At 45.3% G+C, this 16121-nt stretch overlaps 1 protein-coding gene across 1 annotated transcript in view; it reads left to right on the top strand.

Annotated features, from left to right (window-relative positions):
* Positions 1 to 12417: 12417 nt before the first annotated feature.
* dyrk4 (dual-specificity tyrosine-(Y)-phosphorylation regulated kinase 4) overlaps positions 12418 to 16121 on the top strand; it is a 21827-nt gene continuing 18123 nt past the window's right edge. Inside the window, 2 exon segments of the mRNA XM_056282015.1 lie at positions 12418 to 12439; positions 12442 to 12506. Of these exon segments, the coding sequence (XP_056137990.1) occupies positions 12418 to 12439; positions 12442 to 12506 (87 nt within the window).

Genomic DNA, 16121 nt, shown 5'->3' with positions numbered 1-16121 from the left:
TTAAAACGTGTCGAAAATGGACCGACCTAGAAATAAGAGAACTACTTTCAGCTCGTGCAGAGGAAGAGATCAGTAGTCAGCTGTGTGGTTCAGTTCGAGATGCTGCAGTTTACAAAAGAAATGAAGGCATCCTACACGAGTGAGGTGGAACGACATAGACGGTACTGTCATCATTTCACTCTTCACAAACGTTATCCACATCTTACTGATAGAAGCTGTACCTATGTGTGAATGGAGGAAACAACCAGCAGCAATGTTACAGAATGTGCTTTTTTCCCCTCCCCTTTTTCTCTCAATTGTCCATCCATCCTTCCATTATCCACCCATTATCCGATCCGCTTATCCTGCTCTCAGGGTCACGGGGATGCTGGAGCCTATTCCAGCAGTCATTGGGCAGCAGGTGGGGAGACACCCTGGACAGGCCGCCAGCCCATCACAGGGCCCCAGCCAATTATCCCATTCTTCCGAACCGTCCCGGTCACTGCTTCCTCCGATACATGTGGAGTCACCAGCCTCTTCTTTTCACCTGACATGGGACGTAGCATGTAGGAGGATCACTCTAATGCCCCCAGTCCCCCCCCCGAACAAGTGCCCCGACCAACCAAAGGAGGCGCTAGTGCAGCCACCAGGACACATACCCACATCCGGCTTCCCACCCGCAGAAACTGCCAATTGTGTCTGTAGGGACACCCGACCAAGCCAGAGGTCATACGGGGATTCGAACCATTGATCCCTGTGTTAGTAGGCAATGGTATAGATCGCCACGCTATCCAAGCGCCGAATGTGCATTTACAAGCAGCTTTGCACTCTTATCTTGTGGATTATATTATTGGTTAGGTAAACAAACAATCTATCTATCTATCTGTCCATCTGCCATCTGCCTCTCTGTCTGTCTATCAATCGATCTATTACAAGAGGGATGGTAAGTTTTAGTTTCAGAGCCGTCATATGGTCCAGGCCTCTCCACATGGGGACCTCCTTGTTCCCTTACCTACCATGATGATGGCATGAAGGGCCGTATCTTTTCTGCCATGGATGTAACTGTTATCCGTCCCATTGCGACAACAGACTTGTTAATGAGCAAGCCCCATTTGTTGGTGTGCAGCAGCTGCAAGTTTTCTTAGCAAGGGCGTGTTAAAGCGGCGCTCCAGAGAGGGCAGCCTGACTGCGTCACTGTAAAAGACTGATGAAACATTAATTGGATTAAAAAGAATGCGCGTAAACGGCCACCCAGGGATCTTCGTTAATGAGCGACTGGCTTTGTTGCACTCAGTTTCTGCTTAACTGTAAGAATGAGTCATCGAATAAAGCACATGGCATGCCAGGGCCCCTCTCTGCCGTACCCACTCTCCCTCCTTCCTCATAGTCACAGGGGTATTGTTGTGTAATATTGTGTGAAGTCTCACCTGTCCAAGAAAACACTGTTACGTAAGTAACAAGTAAGTGGTTGTTTTGTTCCTTGCTTGGATCACTTACTGGCTCATGTTTTGCGGGGATGTTTTAGCATAAAACAAGATGCAGCACACTGACAAGTCGTCCCTGGTTTTGAGACAAGGGACAATGCGTAAATATTACCTTATTAGTCTTAACTATTACTACTATTACTAATAGTGTTACAACTAGACCTAGGAGCGACAGTAGAAGACGTTTTTGCAGCGCTTTAACCGATTGCCTATTTTGCAGGAGTGCTACCCGCTGCTGTTACTAGTTGTACTATTTCTACTACTACGCCTGTGACTAGTACAACCGCTTTTACTACGACTACTTCTACTGTGACTACTGCTACAACTTCTACTATTACTATTACTACCACTACAGGGGGGAGTTTAGAGAGGTTTTAATGACTTAGCTAGCGCAGCACCTGGCTTGATAAAGATACTACAGCGGTATCTGGGACCAGATCTCCTTCGCACACTCGCCTGTCCATCAGCTGTGTTTTGGCTTCACGCTGTTTGGAAAGGTAAAGCCTGCAGTGTTCGGCACCTGAAAATAAGTGTTTTAATCCCCATTGTCCACGTCTGCCTCATGTGTCATCAGATTAAATCCTTCAGTTTACAGTAATTGTTGCGGCTTGAAAAGCAGAGTATTGTCCGTGTCAGTCTGGCTTGGAAACGCGGCCTTTTGTGAACAGGCAATGACAAAGGGGGATCACCTTGCGACGTTTGTTGTGAAAGGTGACAAGGGTTGTTAGACCTTCGAGGAGCCAAAAGTAGGGTTGGAGGTGACATAATAGGGCTCGTCTTTCCCGTCTGACATGATTGTTTTTTAACCTGCCCCCCCCAGTTCTATGACCATGGAGAGCTGCAAATGGTTTCAGAGGACAGGGCCCTGCAGCAAAAATAGATACACACTGCGATAGAATGGGTTTATGCATTGTTATCACTTTATGAAATGGTTTTGCAAAGACATTTTTAGGAACAGAAGGAACAAAAAAACAACAACAAACAAACAAACAAAGATTGGGAATAAGGAGAATGGGAAAGATAGCAAATATGACAAAGTGAGACAAATAGTTGCATGTTGAGTTTTAAAACCAACATTCTTGTTGGTTTTTGCATGTTTTGGTGTATTTGCAGTTTATTTTTTGTATGTTTTTGCACATTTGCGGTTTATATTTGTGCATAGATTTGTTTGTCTGTGGCTCAGCCAAAGCCATCCAAGGACAATGTGCATTGCCCCCGAGTGCCACACATGCTAAGCTATCATCACTCATGCAGGCATGGTGAGAGGAGCGAACGTCCTCTGTCCTCAGGTTCTCACACCAGGAAGGGCAAAGTCTGGGGCAGTCACGTTAACGCCCAGAGCAAAACACACATGATAGGGGTGAGTGCCTGCAAACTCTTAAGCATATTCAATCACGAAGACATGCTCACAGACATACCCAGTCACACACATACACACACATATATACACACACACACGTTCGCGCACACGCGTTTGTTTTTCTATACATGTGAGGACCATTATTGACTACATTCATTCCCTAGCCCTTAACCCTAACCTTAACCATCAGAGGAATATGGCTAACCTTAACCTAACATTAATGCTTAACTCGAGTCTTAACCCTACAAGAGACCCTTGAAGATATGAGGACCAGCCAAAATGTCATCACTTTGTAAAAATGTCTTCACACTCATCCCCACTCTTATGATTAAAAACTCAAATTGGCCCTCACAGATATAGCTGAATAAGAACACACGCGCACACACACACACACACACACACACACACACACACACACACACACACACACACACACACACACACCTGTGCTCTCTCCAACATGCATCTTTCCCCACGTCTTTCAGTCATGGTCCTACACCTGTATATGCGGGGTGATAGTGCCCCAAGCGTTCTTTCTGATGTGTTTTGTTCAGATAAGGGTAGACTTCTCTTAAGCAAACTGAACTAACCTTGAGTCCCCAAGCTGGGTCGCATGCCCACGATCACAGGCAGATGACCCCTGATGAAGCAATGGCTGATGAGGTAAGACCTCCAAGGTTATGGTCAGTGGGACAGATTGATAGCTGACTGTGATATTCTCGAAAGACAGGCCTTTATGGGGTATACCTTTAGTATGTGTTTGGAATTATAGTAGGATTTGTACCTGTAATGTATTCTCTATTGGACTTGCAGTATTTTCCAAATATTTTCTCTTCAGGGTGGAGCAGGAAAGGATCCATTTAACCAGGTCTTGTATTGATCAGTTGTTCTGGTGGCTGCAGCTCTGTGCCGCTTGAGTCTCCCCTTAGAGGGGAAGCAGAAGCGGGACGTGGAACTGGAAGAATAGGGGAACAGATAGATAGGATCTCTGCCTGTTGTAGTCTCTTAGTCCAGTGTAGCGAATTCAGGGGGGCACCTGGGATGCAAACCTGGGTCTACCGCAGCACGGGCGACTACGTTAACAAGTCGACTAAAGGGTCCGACCTGTTAGCCAAGGGCTAGCGAGTCTAGTCATCCGCGGTCGTTACACTAGCATCCCCAACTATTGACTGAGATGTTGAAATAAAGGTTCATGCAGAAGAAGGAATGAAGCCGTGAATATTTGCTGTGCGAAAGAGATGTACTTACTGTTAATATTTTTGAACATGGATGACAATGAACATCACACACACACACACACACACACACACACACACACACACACACACACACACACACACACACACACACACACACACACACACACACACACACACACACACACACCAAATGATGGGTTTGTGGGACAGGTGAGGTGCAAGCCATTTGGGTGGAGGCAAGGTGTGTGGTTGAACGCTTGCCCGCAACGCTCCTACCCCTGCTTGCACCTCGACAATGTGCTGAAATTTTAATCCCAGTCATACTAGCTTAGTACACACACATTTTCATATAAACCATACTCCAAACAACACCCACTACCAGGTCAGGGTCGGCTGGGCAGGAGGAGTGTGAGTGGCTCAGGGCTGATGAGCTCGGATGACTCATACTCCCACTCCCCGCCATTTTAATTCTATACACGACCTGAGCGCACAATAAGCGGAGGGACTACTGGGATGGCTGGGTAGGCGTGGGTGGGCGGTCAGCTGGGGGGGCAGCCAAGGGGGCTCCCTGCCCTGTGGATCATTCTGTCCTCGGTGCTGGGTGGTGTCCTACGTGCTGCATTCTGGCAGGGCTGTGGTGAGTGGTGCCTGATGCCTTGCGGGGCCCCGAGGTGGTGACTTGTCTTCATAGGTGTGGGCCGCAGAGCTGGGGGTGGTTGTTGGATTTGCTCTGGCTGCATGGCTTTTCTGTGAGGGGCACTGGTAGTGTGGGGGGCAGCAGAGGGACTGCATGTCTGGCTATCCGTGGGAGCTGACGGGGCCCTGTCCGCCCTGGGGGCTATCATCGGGTGGCCTGGGTTGGGTGCAGCTATGTGGGTGTGACTGGATGGGGCATATACCCGGCGGCATTACGGCAGGCCTCACCCCTAAAGCCAGCGTAGATGGGCATCCGCCTGCCTACTGGGTGGGCGGTCCTGGCAGTGAGTTGGTCTGTCGGTTGTGGGGCCTGGCTCTGGGCTGGTGGTCTGTGCTTACCGTCTGCGGCTCGGGTCCCACGCCAGTGGGTGCATCTTATGCCTGCACCTGGGGGTAGTGGTGGGGTACACCTTGGGGTGCGGGCCTGGCTTGTGCTTTTGGGTACTAGTTTGTGCTCCTCTGAGGCATGCGGAGCTATTGTTCCGTAGCGCCCCCCCCCCCCCCCCCCCGTAGCCTCCTCTGTGGCTGTGGTGCTCTGGGGTGTCTGCATGACTGTGGGGCCTGTGGGTGGCTGCAGAGCCCTTCTGCTGCTCGGAAGCACTACGATAAGTCGCAGATCTCAAACACCAGAATTTACCGGGATTAGTCCTGTGCACTCACATGTGGACACTTTACACACACATAAGTAGACACGTCACTTGCACGTACACACTGCTAGCATCTGCCTGACACGCTCCCTGGAACACTGTCTAGGTTACATCCTACTTCCTAATCCCCCCCCCCTTTCCTCCCTTTCTGTCTTCTTTATTTGTATAGCTGCTGTCCTAACTGAGATCGATCAGATCGATCAGTTATGTTATGTCGAACACATGTCAGCATCTGCTTCTATTCCCATGTCTTATCAGGTACATTTTGTCATCTTTCGTTTCTAAGTTTCCTCGTTTCACTGGTGGTGGTTGTCTCCCCCTTGGAGAAGCGATGCTGATTGGTTGTTTAGCTGATCACACATGAGAAAGAGAGGGACCGGTGGACCGGTACGAATGTATAACAAAAACGCTGTGATCTTATCATCCCACAGTTCATCCAGAGGATGGAGTTATTATTATAAGTGGTTATTGATAATTAATAAAGATGACCTTTGCAGCTGCAGAACCTGAACTCCCCTTGCAGATTAAACTCTGTCTAGGACACACTAGCGTACAAATTCCCTGTGTTATATAGCCTGCTGACGGCACAGGTTCAAAAAAACAAAAACAAAAACATAAAAACAATGAACGTCAGCAACAAGTGAGAGCTGGTCATAAAGTGGTAACAGATCTGTGGTTTTCGCTTTCATGGGTAAGTAGGTCACATGGGACACAACAATGGTTGAAAAGGAGGAAGCATGTTTTATCTTTATTTGAGATTGGCCTACATTTCAGCAGCCCTGGGGTCTCGGTGCCTGTGGCCCTTTTACAAAAGCAAAGCCTCAAACATGGGGGATTGAGTTAACAGATTTACGATTTGGGAAATGGATAAAAAAAAACCTGTTGTTTGTAATACCATGGTGTTCATATCAAAACAAGGCTGGAGGAGGCAACCTGTGGCCCAGTTCTACACCAGTATTTTCTAATGACTGTCTGGGTCCCAGTCTGAGCAAAAAACCCAGACTGACAGACAGGATGCTCTTTTGTGTGTGTCTATGCACATGTGTGTGTGTGTGTGTGTGTGTGTGTGTGTGTGTGTGTGTGTGTACGTGTGTCTGAGTGGTTTTTACATGAATAGATGAATAATGCGTAATAGTGCATGCATGGGTGGATTATGTACAGTGTATCTGTATGTGTGTGTAGGTAGTCCAGACAGATGGCCCGCATGGGAGGCAGGGTTGACACAGTTGCAGTATAAAGGGCTAGACACACACGCACGTGCACGTGCACGCACACACACACACGCATGCACACACTATAAACACACAGAAGTAGAAATAGGTTTCAGAAAACCGCCTGTTTAAAAATGAGCAAAAATTATCTCACTTTGCTTTGTGAGAAAAATTAGAATAACTGACATTAACACTATAAATGAACCAAATAAGCTAATTTCTTGTTACAGTTAGAAAAAAAAACCCGGACGAAATCACAAATACAGAATCTACAAATCAGCTTCGACAGACTTTAAATTGTGTACTAACTGCAGGTTTCTTTTACATTACAATTATAGTTACGTACATGACAACACAAGTGTACATTTAATTACTGTTGCTCAGCAGGTGATCCCACCATAGCTATCACATTGTTTTATATTGGATGTTGTTATCGTGGTGTCTCGTTACACTTGTGTCAATCATCCTTAACGCCTCCCCTGGTCAACTTAAGCAGCAGCGGCAGACGGCTGGAGGACTTCACGACGGTGATTTGCACCTGTCGCCTGCTGAGCCAACTGTTCTCCCTGCTACAGCGTTAGCCGCCGAAACGAGCTGCAAAACCTTTCTCTGCCCTACATCAGTGGTGATGACTGTAGATGGCCCACCTTCACACACACACACACACACACACACACACACACACACTACATTCATTACAAATGATAGTACATACATACATACATACATACATACATACATACATACATACATACATACATACATACATACATACATACATACATACATACATACATACATACATATAGATATATATACATTATACATTGTCATTAATCAGGACTCACCTCTTCAGACTTGCTTTCATCTGTGATTTATGATGTTTGTTTTTTCTTCCTTTTTTGTATCTAAGTCGGAGAGTACTGCTGGCATTATATGTGTTCCCCCCTCCCATCCACCCCTCTGTTGTCTTGTTTCACCGCCGTTTATTGTAAAGCCACTTTGAGTGTTAGAAAAGTGCTAAATAGTAAGTTTAATTTATTATTATTATTATTATTATTCCATTCATCCCCTAGCCCTTAACCTTAACAATCATAACTACATGCCTAACCTTAGCCCTTACCCTAACCTTAACTTACTCCTAATTCTAACCTTAACCCTCAACCCAGGTCCTAACCCTAAAATAGACACTTTTCTTTATGGTGACCCTTAAAATGCTCCCACAGGTAGGTGGTTTCAGGTTTTGCTGACATCCGAATAGAAAAATAGAAAAACAGAAAAACATGGTGCACACGCAGGCACGCACACACACACACACCCATATTCCCCAGCACATCTATGCAGCATTGATTTTCCTTGCCATTACAAGTAGCAGTACAAAAGTTTTTGCAGCGAGCATCTAAAGAGGAACTTTTGATTGATTCAAGCTTGATTTGGTTGCGCTTGTTTGACTTCCGCTGAACACAAGATGAACCAGTGGTTTTGGTTATTGGTCTCGCTCTGTGTCCTGTGCCAGAGAGAGGGAGAGAGAGAGAGAGAGAGAGAGAGAGAGAGAGAGAGAGAGAGAGAGAGAGAGAGAGAGAGAGAGAGAGAGAGAGAGAGACTGTCCACCTGGCTAATGAGCTTTGCCTTGGTCTGAGCCCCACTTACTCTTCAGCTGTATCTACAATTACATGCGCACACACACCGAAACAGACAGATAAAAACTTCTCCAAACAGCACAATCCGTTTAACAAATGTCAATGTGGCCAACATTCACAATTTGACTTCATTTAATTAACTTTGTGGCAACGGTCACCTAATGGGGTTGTGTCTCACATATTTACCCATTATGATAGAACCACTGCTGTCACAGTACCTGCATGTGACCGAGTTTATATCCTGTTGTCCTTATGACCATGCCTTTTCCCATGACTCAATTATATTAGCATGTCTATCGCAATATAATATATGACTCGGGACATCGGAAGAGTTCAGATACATAAGAACTATATTTAAAATCTAGGCTATTGGAGTTTTGCTTGTTTGGTTTCCAGCTTTGGGGAGCAGCAGGTACATGTTTGCAAAATTTTTTCAAATTGGTTCATTTTCAGTTTTTTAATCTGAAGTTCATGTTGAGGCTTCAATTCTGTAATAATGGTAACCTTCATTCCTACTAAACTAGTACGTATTGTGTTTTAAAACCGGATTGTGGCACAGTATATCCAGCTTTCCAATTTTTCAAGACATTACATATCTTGATTTAATGATTTAACTGAGCTCGAAAAGAACTGACCCCAAGATTTCTCCTTAAACATTAGTTTGTTGAATTTGATTTTCTCATTTTAGCCAAGTTCACGAATCAGAGAACCATTTCAAAGCTACTTTACATGCTGTACTACATATCTAATGGCGACAAACTTGTTCTACCAGGCACCATCAACTTATGTCATATATATGTTAGCGTATTATCACCTTTCTGCATGCATGTGTGTATGTGCATGTGTGTGCTCGTGTGCACGCATGCATGCATGCATGCGTGTGTATGTGTGTGTGTGTGTGTGTGTGTGTGTGTGTGTGTGTGTGTGTGTGTGTGTGTGTGTGTGTGTGTGTGTGTGTGCATGCATGTTGGTTAGTGGTGGCGGGGGGGGTTGTGAACTTGACCCATTTCTCACATGGTGACATGTTGTTACTGAGAAGCCTTAAAGTGCAGATGCTGCAGCCTGCCTGCCTGCCAGCCGGGTCAATCTGCCCCCTCCCCCTTCCTCCTCTCTGCCAAATGTCAGAAGATACTGATACTGTCTGTTTTGGCTTCCAGTTCACCTCACCTCGCTTTGCCTACCTAGACTGGCACCTGGCAGACAGTGTATTAAAGGAGCAAGAGTTCAACAGTACACCAGGAACCCGGATTATGGGCCTGTAAAGGAAGAAATGTTTTCACCGGTGTGACCCAGATGAGTCTGGTGCCATCTATCGAACTGCCTTTAAAGATTGTGCTTTTGTGCCTGCCAGAGGTGGCAGGGCATTGGCTGTGAGAAAGAAATAGTCTGATCATTCAGAGCCATTGATTAAAACAAGTGTGAATGTGTGAGCCCTATGATGGACCAGCGGCCTGTCCAGGGTGTCTCCCTGCCTGCCGCCCAGTGACTGCTGGGGATAGGCTCCAGCATCCCGCGACCTTGAGTAGGATAAGCGGTTTGGATGATGGATGGATGGATGGATGATAAACATAGCAAACTAATAAAACAGAGATGTGTGAAAAAAAAGAGGATGTTGACCACAACATCTCAGGCCAAGAAGTCAGAGGAGCAGTAACTGAATACAGCAGCCTGGTGCATCGATTTAGGGAGAAAAAATTAGTAACATGTTGCTTTTTGACCAAAATAAGGTTTCATTTTTGGTAGAGTTTGAGAGCCGCCAATAGGGAAACAATCACAATTATCAGCATTATCACTTCATTAGCTTCCATGATACTGAGCAGTCTTGTCTGTCTGCGATGCTACTGGCAGTCCAGGAATGTGAAAACCTACATCCTGATTTGCTGATAGACTGCATGCGAATAACACTGGTGCATACAGATGTATAAGCCATGAGGGATGGCATGGTTCAGGAGGTGGAGCAGGTCGTCTAGTAATTGCAAGGCTGTTGGTTTGATCCCTGGCTACTCCAGAGATTGTTTCAAAGTGTCCTTGAGCAAGACACTGAACCCCTAACTGCTCCTGATGAGCAGGTTAGTGCTTTGCATGGCAGCCTCTGCCATCAGCGTGTGTGTGTGTGTGTGTGTGTGTGTGTGTGTGTGTGTGTGTGTGTGTGTGTGTGTGTGTGTGGTGTGTGTATGTGTGTGGGTGTGTGTGTGTGTGTGTGTGTGTGAGGTGTACACTGTAAAGTGCTTTGAGTGGTTGGTAAATGAGAAAAGTGCTATATAAATACAGTCCATTTACCATTATTACCAATTTAGCATTGTTATTCGCATTTTCCAATATGGCTGTATGCGGCGTTAACGTTCGCATTTTCTTATAAAATGCAGTCTATTGACAATCCAGGAAGTACTTTTATTAATTCACGAATTTTCTGCTAGTGGCCTTATCAACAGATTCAATTTTGGCAGCATGTCAGAGACACAGATGGCTACTCTATTAGCCTATGACTGCTAATAAAGTGCTATCCTTTCAACATTATATACATATATACAGAGATAACATCAAAAATAATTATATGTTTTCCCCTTAAGATACTGGTTGTAAGACTCCTGAGAAGGTCCTAAGTGCCCTTTAACATCAAACACTTGAGATCAACTTTTCCGAGGTGAAATGTGCCTTGCTGCCAGGCTAACCTTCTGAAAGCCAGCTATTTAAAAGCGTGAATGATTCATACAGCAACTAGCTTATTGCAATACACCCTGAACTAGCTATAAACTCACACTGATAGTCTGCCTCTATTACCCCTGCTGTAGAGTCTGTAGGGTGGAGCAGGTGGCGGGCTGGGGCAGTCGGGATGCGGTGGGGTAAGGTTTCATCTATGCGCTATTTGTCAGCAAGGCAGTAGCATCCCACAGGGGTTAGCAGCAGCAGCAAAGCAGTTGGAGAATGGAGGTGGAGGTAGGAGGGGAGGGAGGAGAAGGGGGAAGGTGTTACAGTAGAGGATATGACAAGACATGCGAATATGACAGCTCCAGCAGCTTTGTCTCCAGGAAACAGTGGCAAGTGGGAAGGAGTTGCAGGCATCGATAATGCCACCTGGGAAGCCCCATTAGTGCTGTTCCTGCCACCAAGGGGCTGACTTCCATAACCACATGAAGAGCCCAGCTGGAGTAAAGACATGATCTGCATCATCAGTCTCTCTCTCTCTCTCTCTCTCTCTCTCTCTCTCTCTCTCTCTCTCTCTCTCTCTCTCTCTCTCTCTCTCTCTCTCTCTCTCTCTCTCTCTCTCTCTCTCTCTCTCTCTCTCTCTCTCTCTCTCTCTCTCTTCTCTCTCTCTCTCTCTCTCTGTCACTCTTGCTCTCACGCTCTCTCTATCTCTCAATTTCACCATTCTTGCATGTCCCCTCCTCTCCCATTCAGCAACCCAGAGGCCTCTTTCGCAGGATACCAAGTGCCAGGCTCCTGCTGCCACATCTCCGGCTCAGGATGGGTCCCTTGTCGAGTCCTATCCATACGTCAGCAGCAGCACAGGAGACAGAGCACTCCCTCGCCCATCACAGTAGCAGCAGCACAAAGGCAGCAGCATCAGCATCCTCTCGCTGCCTGCTTGTAGCCCTGCTTCTCGCCTCTTTCTGCATGTCTCTTCATCCGGGGGGGCAGAGAGAGAGAATGCAAGCGAGTGAGGTTAGCTGGAGGATCTTAACAAGGGAGAATACCAAAGGCTCTGAGATTTTCAAACAGCTTGGAGAATACAACCTCAAGATAGATAAGCAATGCAAGTAATCTCTCTTTCTCAAGTCCAGTGTCTTCAGCTTTTTAGAAAAATGTGAAGTGCCAGTAGGACATCCTGCGTCAGGTGGTAAAGGGCAAACTCCACAGGAACTCCACCGGGTCGGAAAATACCATTGGAAACTGACTGCAAAAAGTCACCGAACTGTTCAACAATGTCACCATCAAAAATTCTGTGAAGTACAAGGAGGATTTTATTTTATAAAACAGGGGTTTAAAGGCACACCAGCATCTAGAAATACAGGAACAAATAGTGCGAGGAGATCGTCTCTCTTCTAAGACAAAGGTGACGGACTGGCATCATCGTCCTCCTTCTTGCTTCTCCGAGGCAGAAGACCTCTCATCCCTTTCCACTGAGGAAATCCTGGGTGTGGTGTCTAAAGCCTGAGGTGGGCTTCTGAGTGTGGTTGTAGCAGCATGGAGGAGATGTGCTATGGGGGCAGACAGGACCTCACCTCTCTGTGTGGCTTTAGCCTTCTTCAGAGCTGCTGCTGGGGCAGAAGCAGAAGGGTCCAGCCTGAGGTATGTCTGACGATAGCGGTGAAGGAGGAGGAAGAGGAGGAGGAGGAAGGCGGGGCTGGGGGATGTCAGACTTTCTCGGTTACTCATTCTCTACATCTATTCACATTCCAGCCTCGCAGCCCCTATCTTCTCTGTCTTGTCTTGTGTACTTTTTTTGTTCTGTTAAGGTTCTGATTTTGAAATCGTTCGCTGACACCACAGTCCTTATTTTGTATGGTGATAGGCAACAAGGACACAAAGTGTCACAGATGCAAAGCATGACTGTTGTGTGACTGTTGTGTGATACAGGCTCTCTGTCTTAAGTTTTTAATTGAAAGTATCAACTGCACATTTTCAGCTCTGTGGCTAACATTACACATTATATGCGTAGTATCCTGATTGGATGCTTAGATGGTAACATTGTTTTCACGGGTTCAACAGAGCTAAAAGGTAGCTTGTCCAATCAGGTTTTTAGCTCGCCAACAACCCAGAACAGCGAGCTGACACATCAGAAACCTTAAAAACTTGTTTCAAAAGATTGACTGGTTTGAGCATGTCAAAGGTGACAGAGAACACGTCTCATTTGCACCTGTCAGTGGCATCTCTGTGAAGTCCTACCTCCAGTGAAACCAAGTGACGGAGTACGAGGAGAGGCTAAGAAAGAATAGTGGGGGGGGTGCAAAAAATATAGATTTTGCTAATTTCATACCGATGAGGATTGTAATGTTAATTAAGAAAAAGTAAAATCTTCAATGTCTTACAACAGCATTTTTTTTGGGGTGGGGCAGGGGGAAACAATCCTGCTCCCCCAAATCTGCACAGCTGGTACAGTTAAATGTCAGTTACAATTTGTGAGTTGGGGAATTTGAAACCAATTTCATGAGGTGCTAGAACTAGTGAAGATAATTTTCTCTCTTTTAGTCATTACAGCAGATATACTGTGTCTGCATTGTTTTGCTTCATTAGCTTTTGCTCGTCATTACCGGTGTTCTGTCACTGTGGTTACAGCAGACACATAACACAACACAACATCTCTCCCGGGTGTCAAGCAGGGCTAACACAGGGTGATTCACTTATTGTTCAATTACTTACTATTCTGTCTGTGTACCTAACCAGAGACGAATTAGTTTGCTGCGGAAATAGCCCATCTAATACAATACTTGTGTTTGCACATGTTCATTGCTTTTTGTGAGGTTTTCTATGAAAATATTGTCGCTTTCCTAAAGAACTGCTGCAAAATTTAGCTGATTTGGCTTTATATGGCTGTGTTAACCTTGATAGGGTATACAGTGAACGTACAAATTTGGGCAGTGGTAGCATGTTTGAAGTGGATTAATGTAGCAGGCTCGTGACTGAATGATCAGCACTGTTAGCCCCCAGATCAGAGATGAAAATACCTGCGTAAGATAAGAGGGGTACAGCTAATGTCATCCTCTTTCCCAACAAACTAGCACCAAAGAGCTGTTGAGCAGGCAGTGTGATGCCCCAACTATTACAGTGGTGCAACCTATTGGCCGGCAACCAGGCCCGGTGTGCGAATTTACCTTACTATGTGTGGCCGTAAAGTAGAGCATCGCTAAAAATAAACAAGCGTGCACAGTCAATATCCTGTGGTTGAAAAAAAATTCTAAAAAGCTAAGCGTGGTCTTTTAAAACAGCTCCATGTGAACAGAACTGCATAATAGCATAAACAAGCGTCACCTCCCAGTCCTAGACCATTCTGTCCCCGCTGTAATCTAGATTGCGTAAGGTACGTACTGTCTACTGCAGCACTTTTGGTTGTTATTAATCAGAGCAAATATAAAGGAGCTTCCCACTTCCAAGAGGCCCTAAGAGGGCTGAGTACTTCTGTTTCTCCCGTCCGTCCATCCATCAATCCATCCATATCTCTCTCTCTCCCTCTCTCTCTCTCTCCCTCTCTCTCTCTCTCTCTCTCTCTCTCTCCTCTCTCTTCTCTCTCTCTCTCTCTCTCTCTCTCTCTCTCTCTCTCTCTCTCTCTCTCGCCTCAGCCCCCATTCTGCTCGAAGGAGCACTCTACCAGCAGGGGCTAATCATCCCCTTGGGCTGAGTTCCAATTCTGAAACCTTGTTTTCTTTCTGCAGCTTGTTACTTCCTCGTTGTGCACATTTGCATTGGGACAGGTTTAAGGCTACTTGTGTATCGATGGAAAACTAGCCCTTGAAACGACTGGTCAGCCCTTGAGATCTGAATTAAAGAGAATGGAAGAGGAAGGCTTAATGATGAGGAAGGAACAGGCTCCTTGATAGTTGTACATCCTGTCCCAGGGGCACTTGCTAATTACTGAAGTATAATCTGTTGCATAACAGCTGTCATCTAATCAAATTCATCTTCTGCAATCATTCTGCGCTCCTTGAAGCAAGAAGAAATTTGGGTTTGTTTCTCCCCCCGCACAGTTTTGATTGGTCACTAGAAAAACACATTGCACTCAAACAACGGACAGGGCATTGAGGCTCTGGTGTCATGTCTCCTGTTACAGTAGAGATGAGATGTGATTTCACATATTGTTGCAATTACTGCATTGCTTACTTGTTTATAGTATATTGCTATAAGTAAGCGTGTGCTCTGCGACTGTGTGTGTGTGTGTGTGTGTGTGTGGTTATGAATATTGTTGATAACTACTGATTTATCAATACAAATAATCATTAAAGAACACATATGCACCTCATCGCTGTGCGTAATTGATAAACGTAGAGTAGCACGACTCCTGTAGATTATCTGACAAAGACAGCACTAAGTTTGGCGCACAACAACAGCAACAACAACAACAACAACAACCAATAGCAACAAAAAAAAAGGCTGAGGATAAGGAAGGTTAAACGATTATAATACAGGTTGGCAGGGGTTAGGAATTACTGCAAAAAAAACAACAACACCATAATGCACAGGTATTGGACAGAAGGTTAAACATTACAATATACCATGCACACACACACGCACACACACACACACAAACACACACATACACACACACACACACACACACACACACACACACACACACACACACACACACACACACACACACACACCACACACACACACACACACACAGAGTCTAGATAAAGTGTGGTAGTACTGGAATATCAGCAGAAGATTATATGCAGAGCACTGCATAGAGATAAATTCAATGAGAGTATTGTATTGAGAATATTACACATAAGATGTACAAAAAAATTACCAAAAAATGACAAAAAAATCAACCCTTTGTAAAAGTGTCATCCCCTTTCCATCCCATTTGAATAATGTGATTTTCTTAATCAAGGAACATCGATACGTGTAAAGACATCTATCAGCTGATCCAATGTAACTTGCAGCATGTGGTTTTGTTAGGAGGCTTGAAGTGCATGAGCTGTATGATATATATATAATGTTCAGTGGACGTCACTGTAATAAAATGATTTGCGAACACAATAAAAAGACATAACGAGTTCAGAATCACAAAAAATAAAAATGATGGTGCGTTGATAATACAAACAAAATGGGAGTCTAATCCCAAAAGTAAACCACGAGATGAGAGACAATAAATGCATGCTTTTCTGACATGGCCTGAAAGACTTGATGTAGTCCTGCTCAACTACATCCCTTTGACCAGACCCCACCAAGACCCCCTCTGGA

The sequence above is a fragment of the Lampris incognitus genome, chromosome 6 (genome assembly GCF_029633865.1).
Source record: "Lampris incognitus isolate fLamInc1 chromosome 6, fLamInc1.hap2, whole genome shotgun sequence".
Classification (NCBI taxonomy): Eukaryota; Metazoa; Chordata; class Actinopteri; order Lampriformes; family Lampridae; genus Lampris; species Lampris incognitus.
This window is presented reverse-complemented; position numbering and strand designations above follow the sequence as displayed.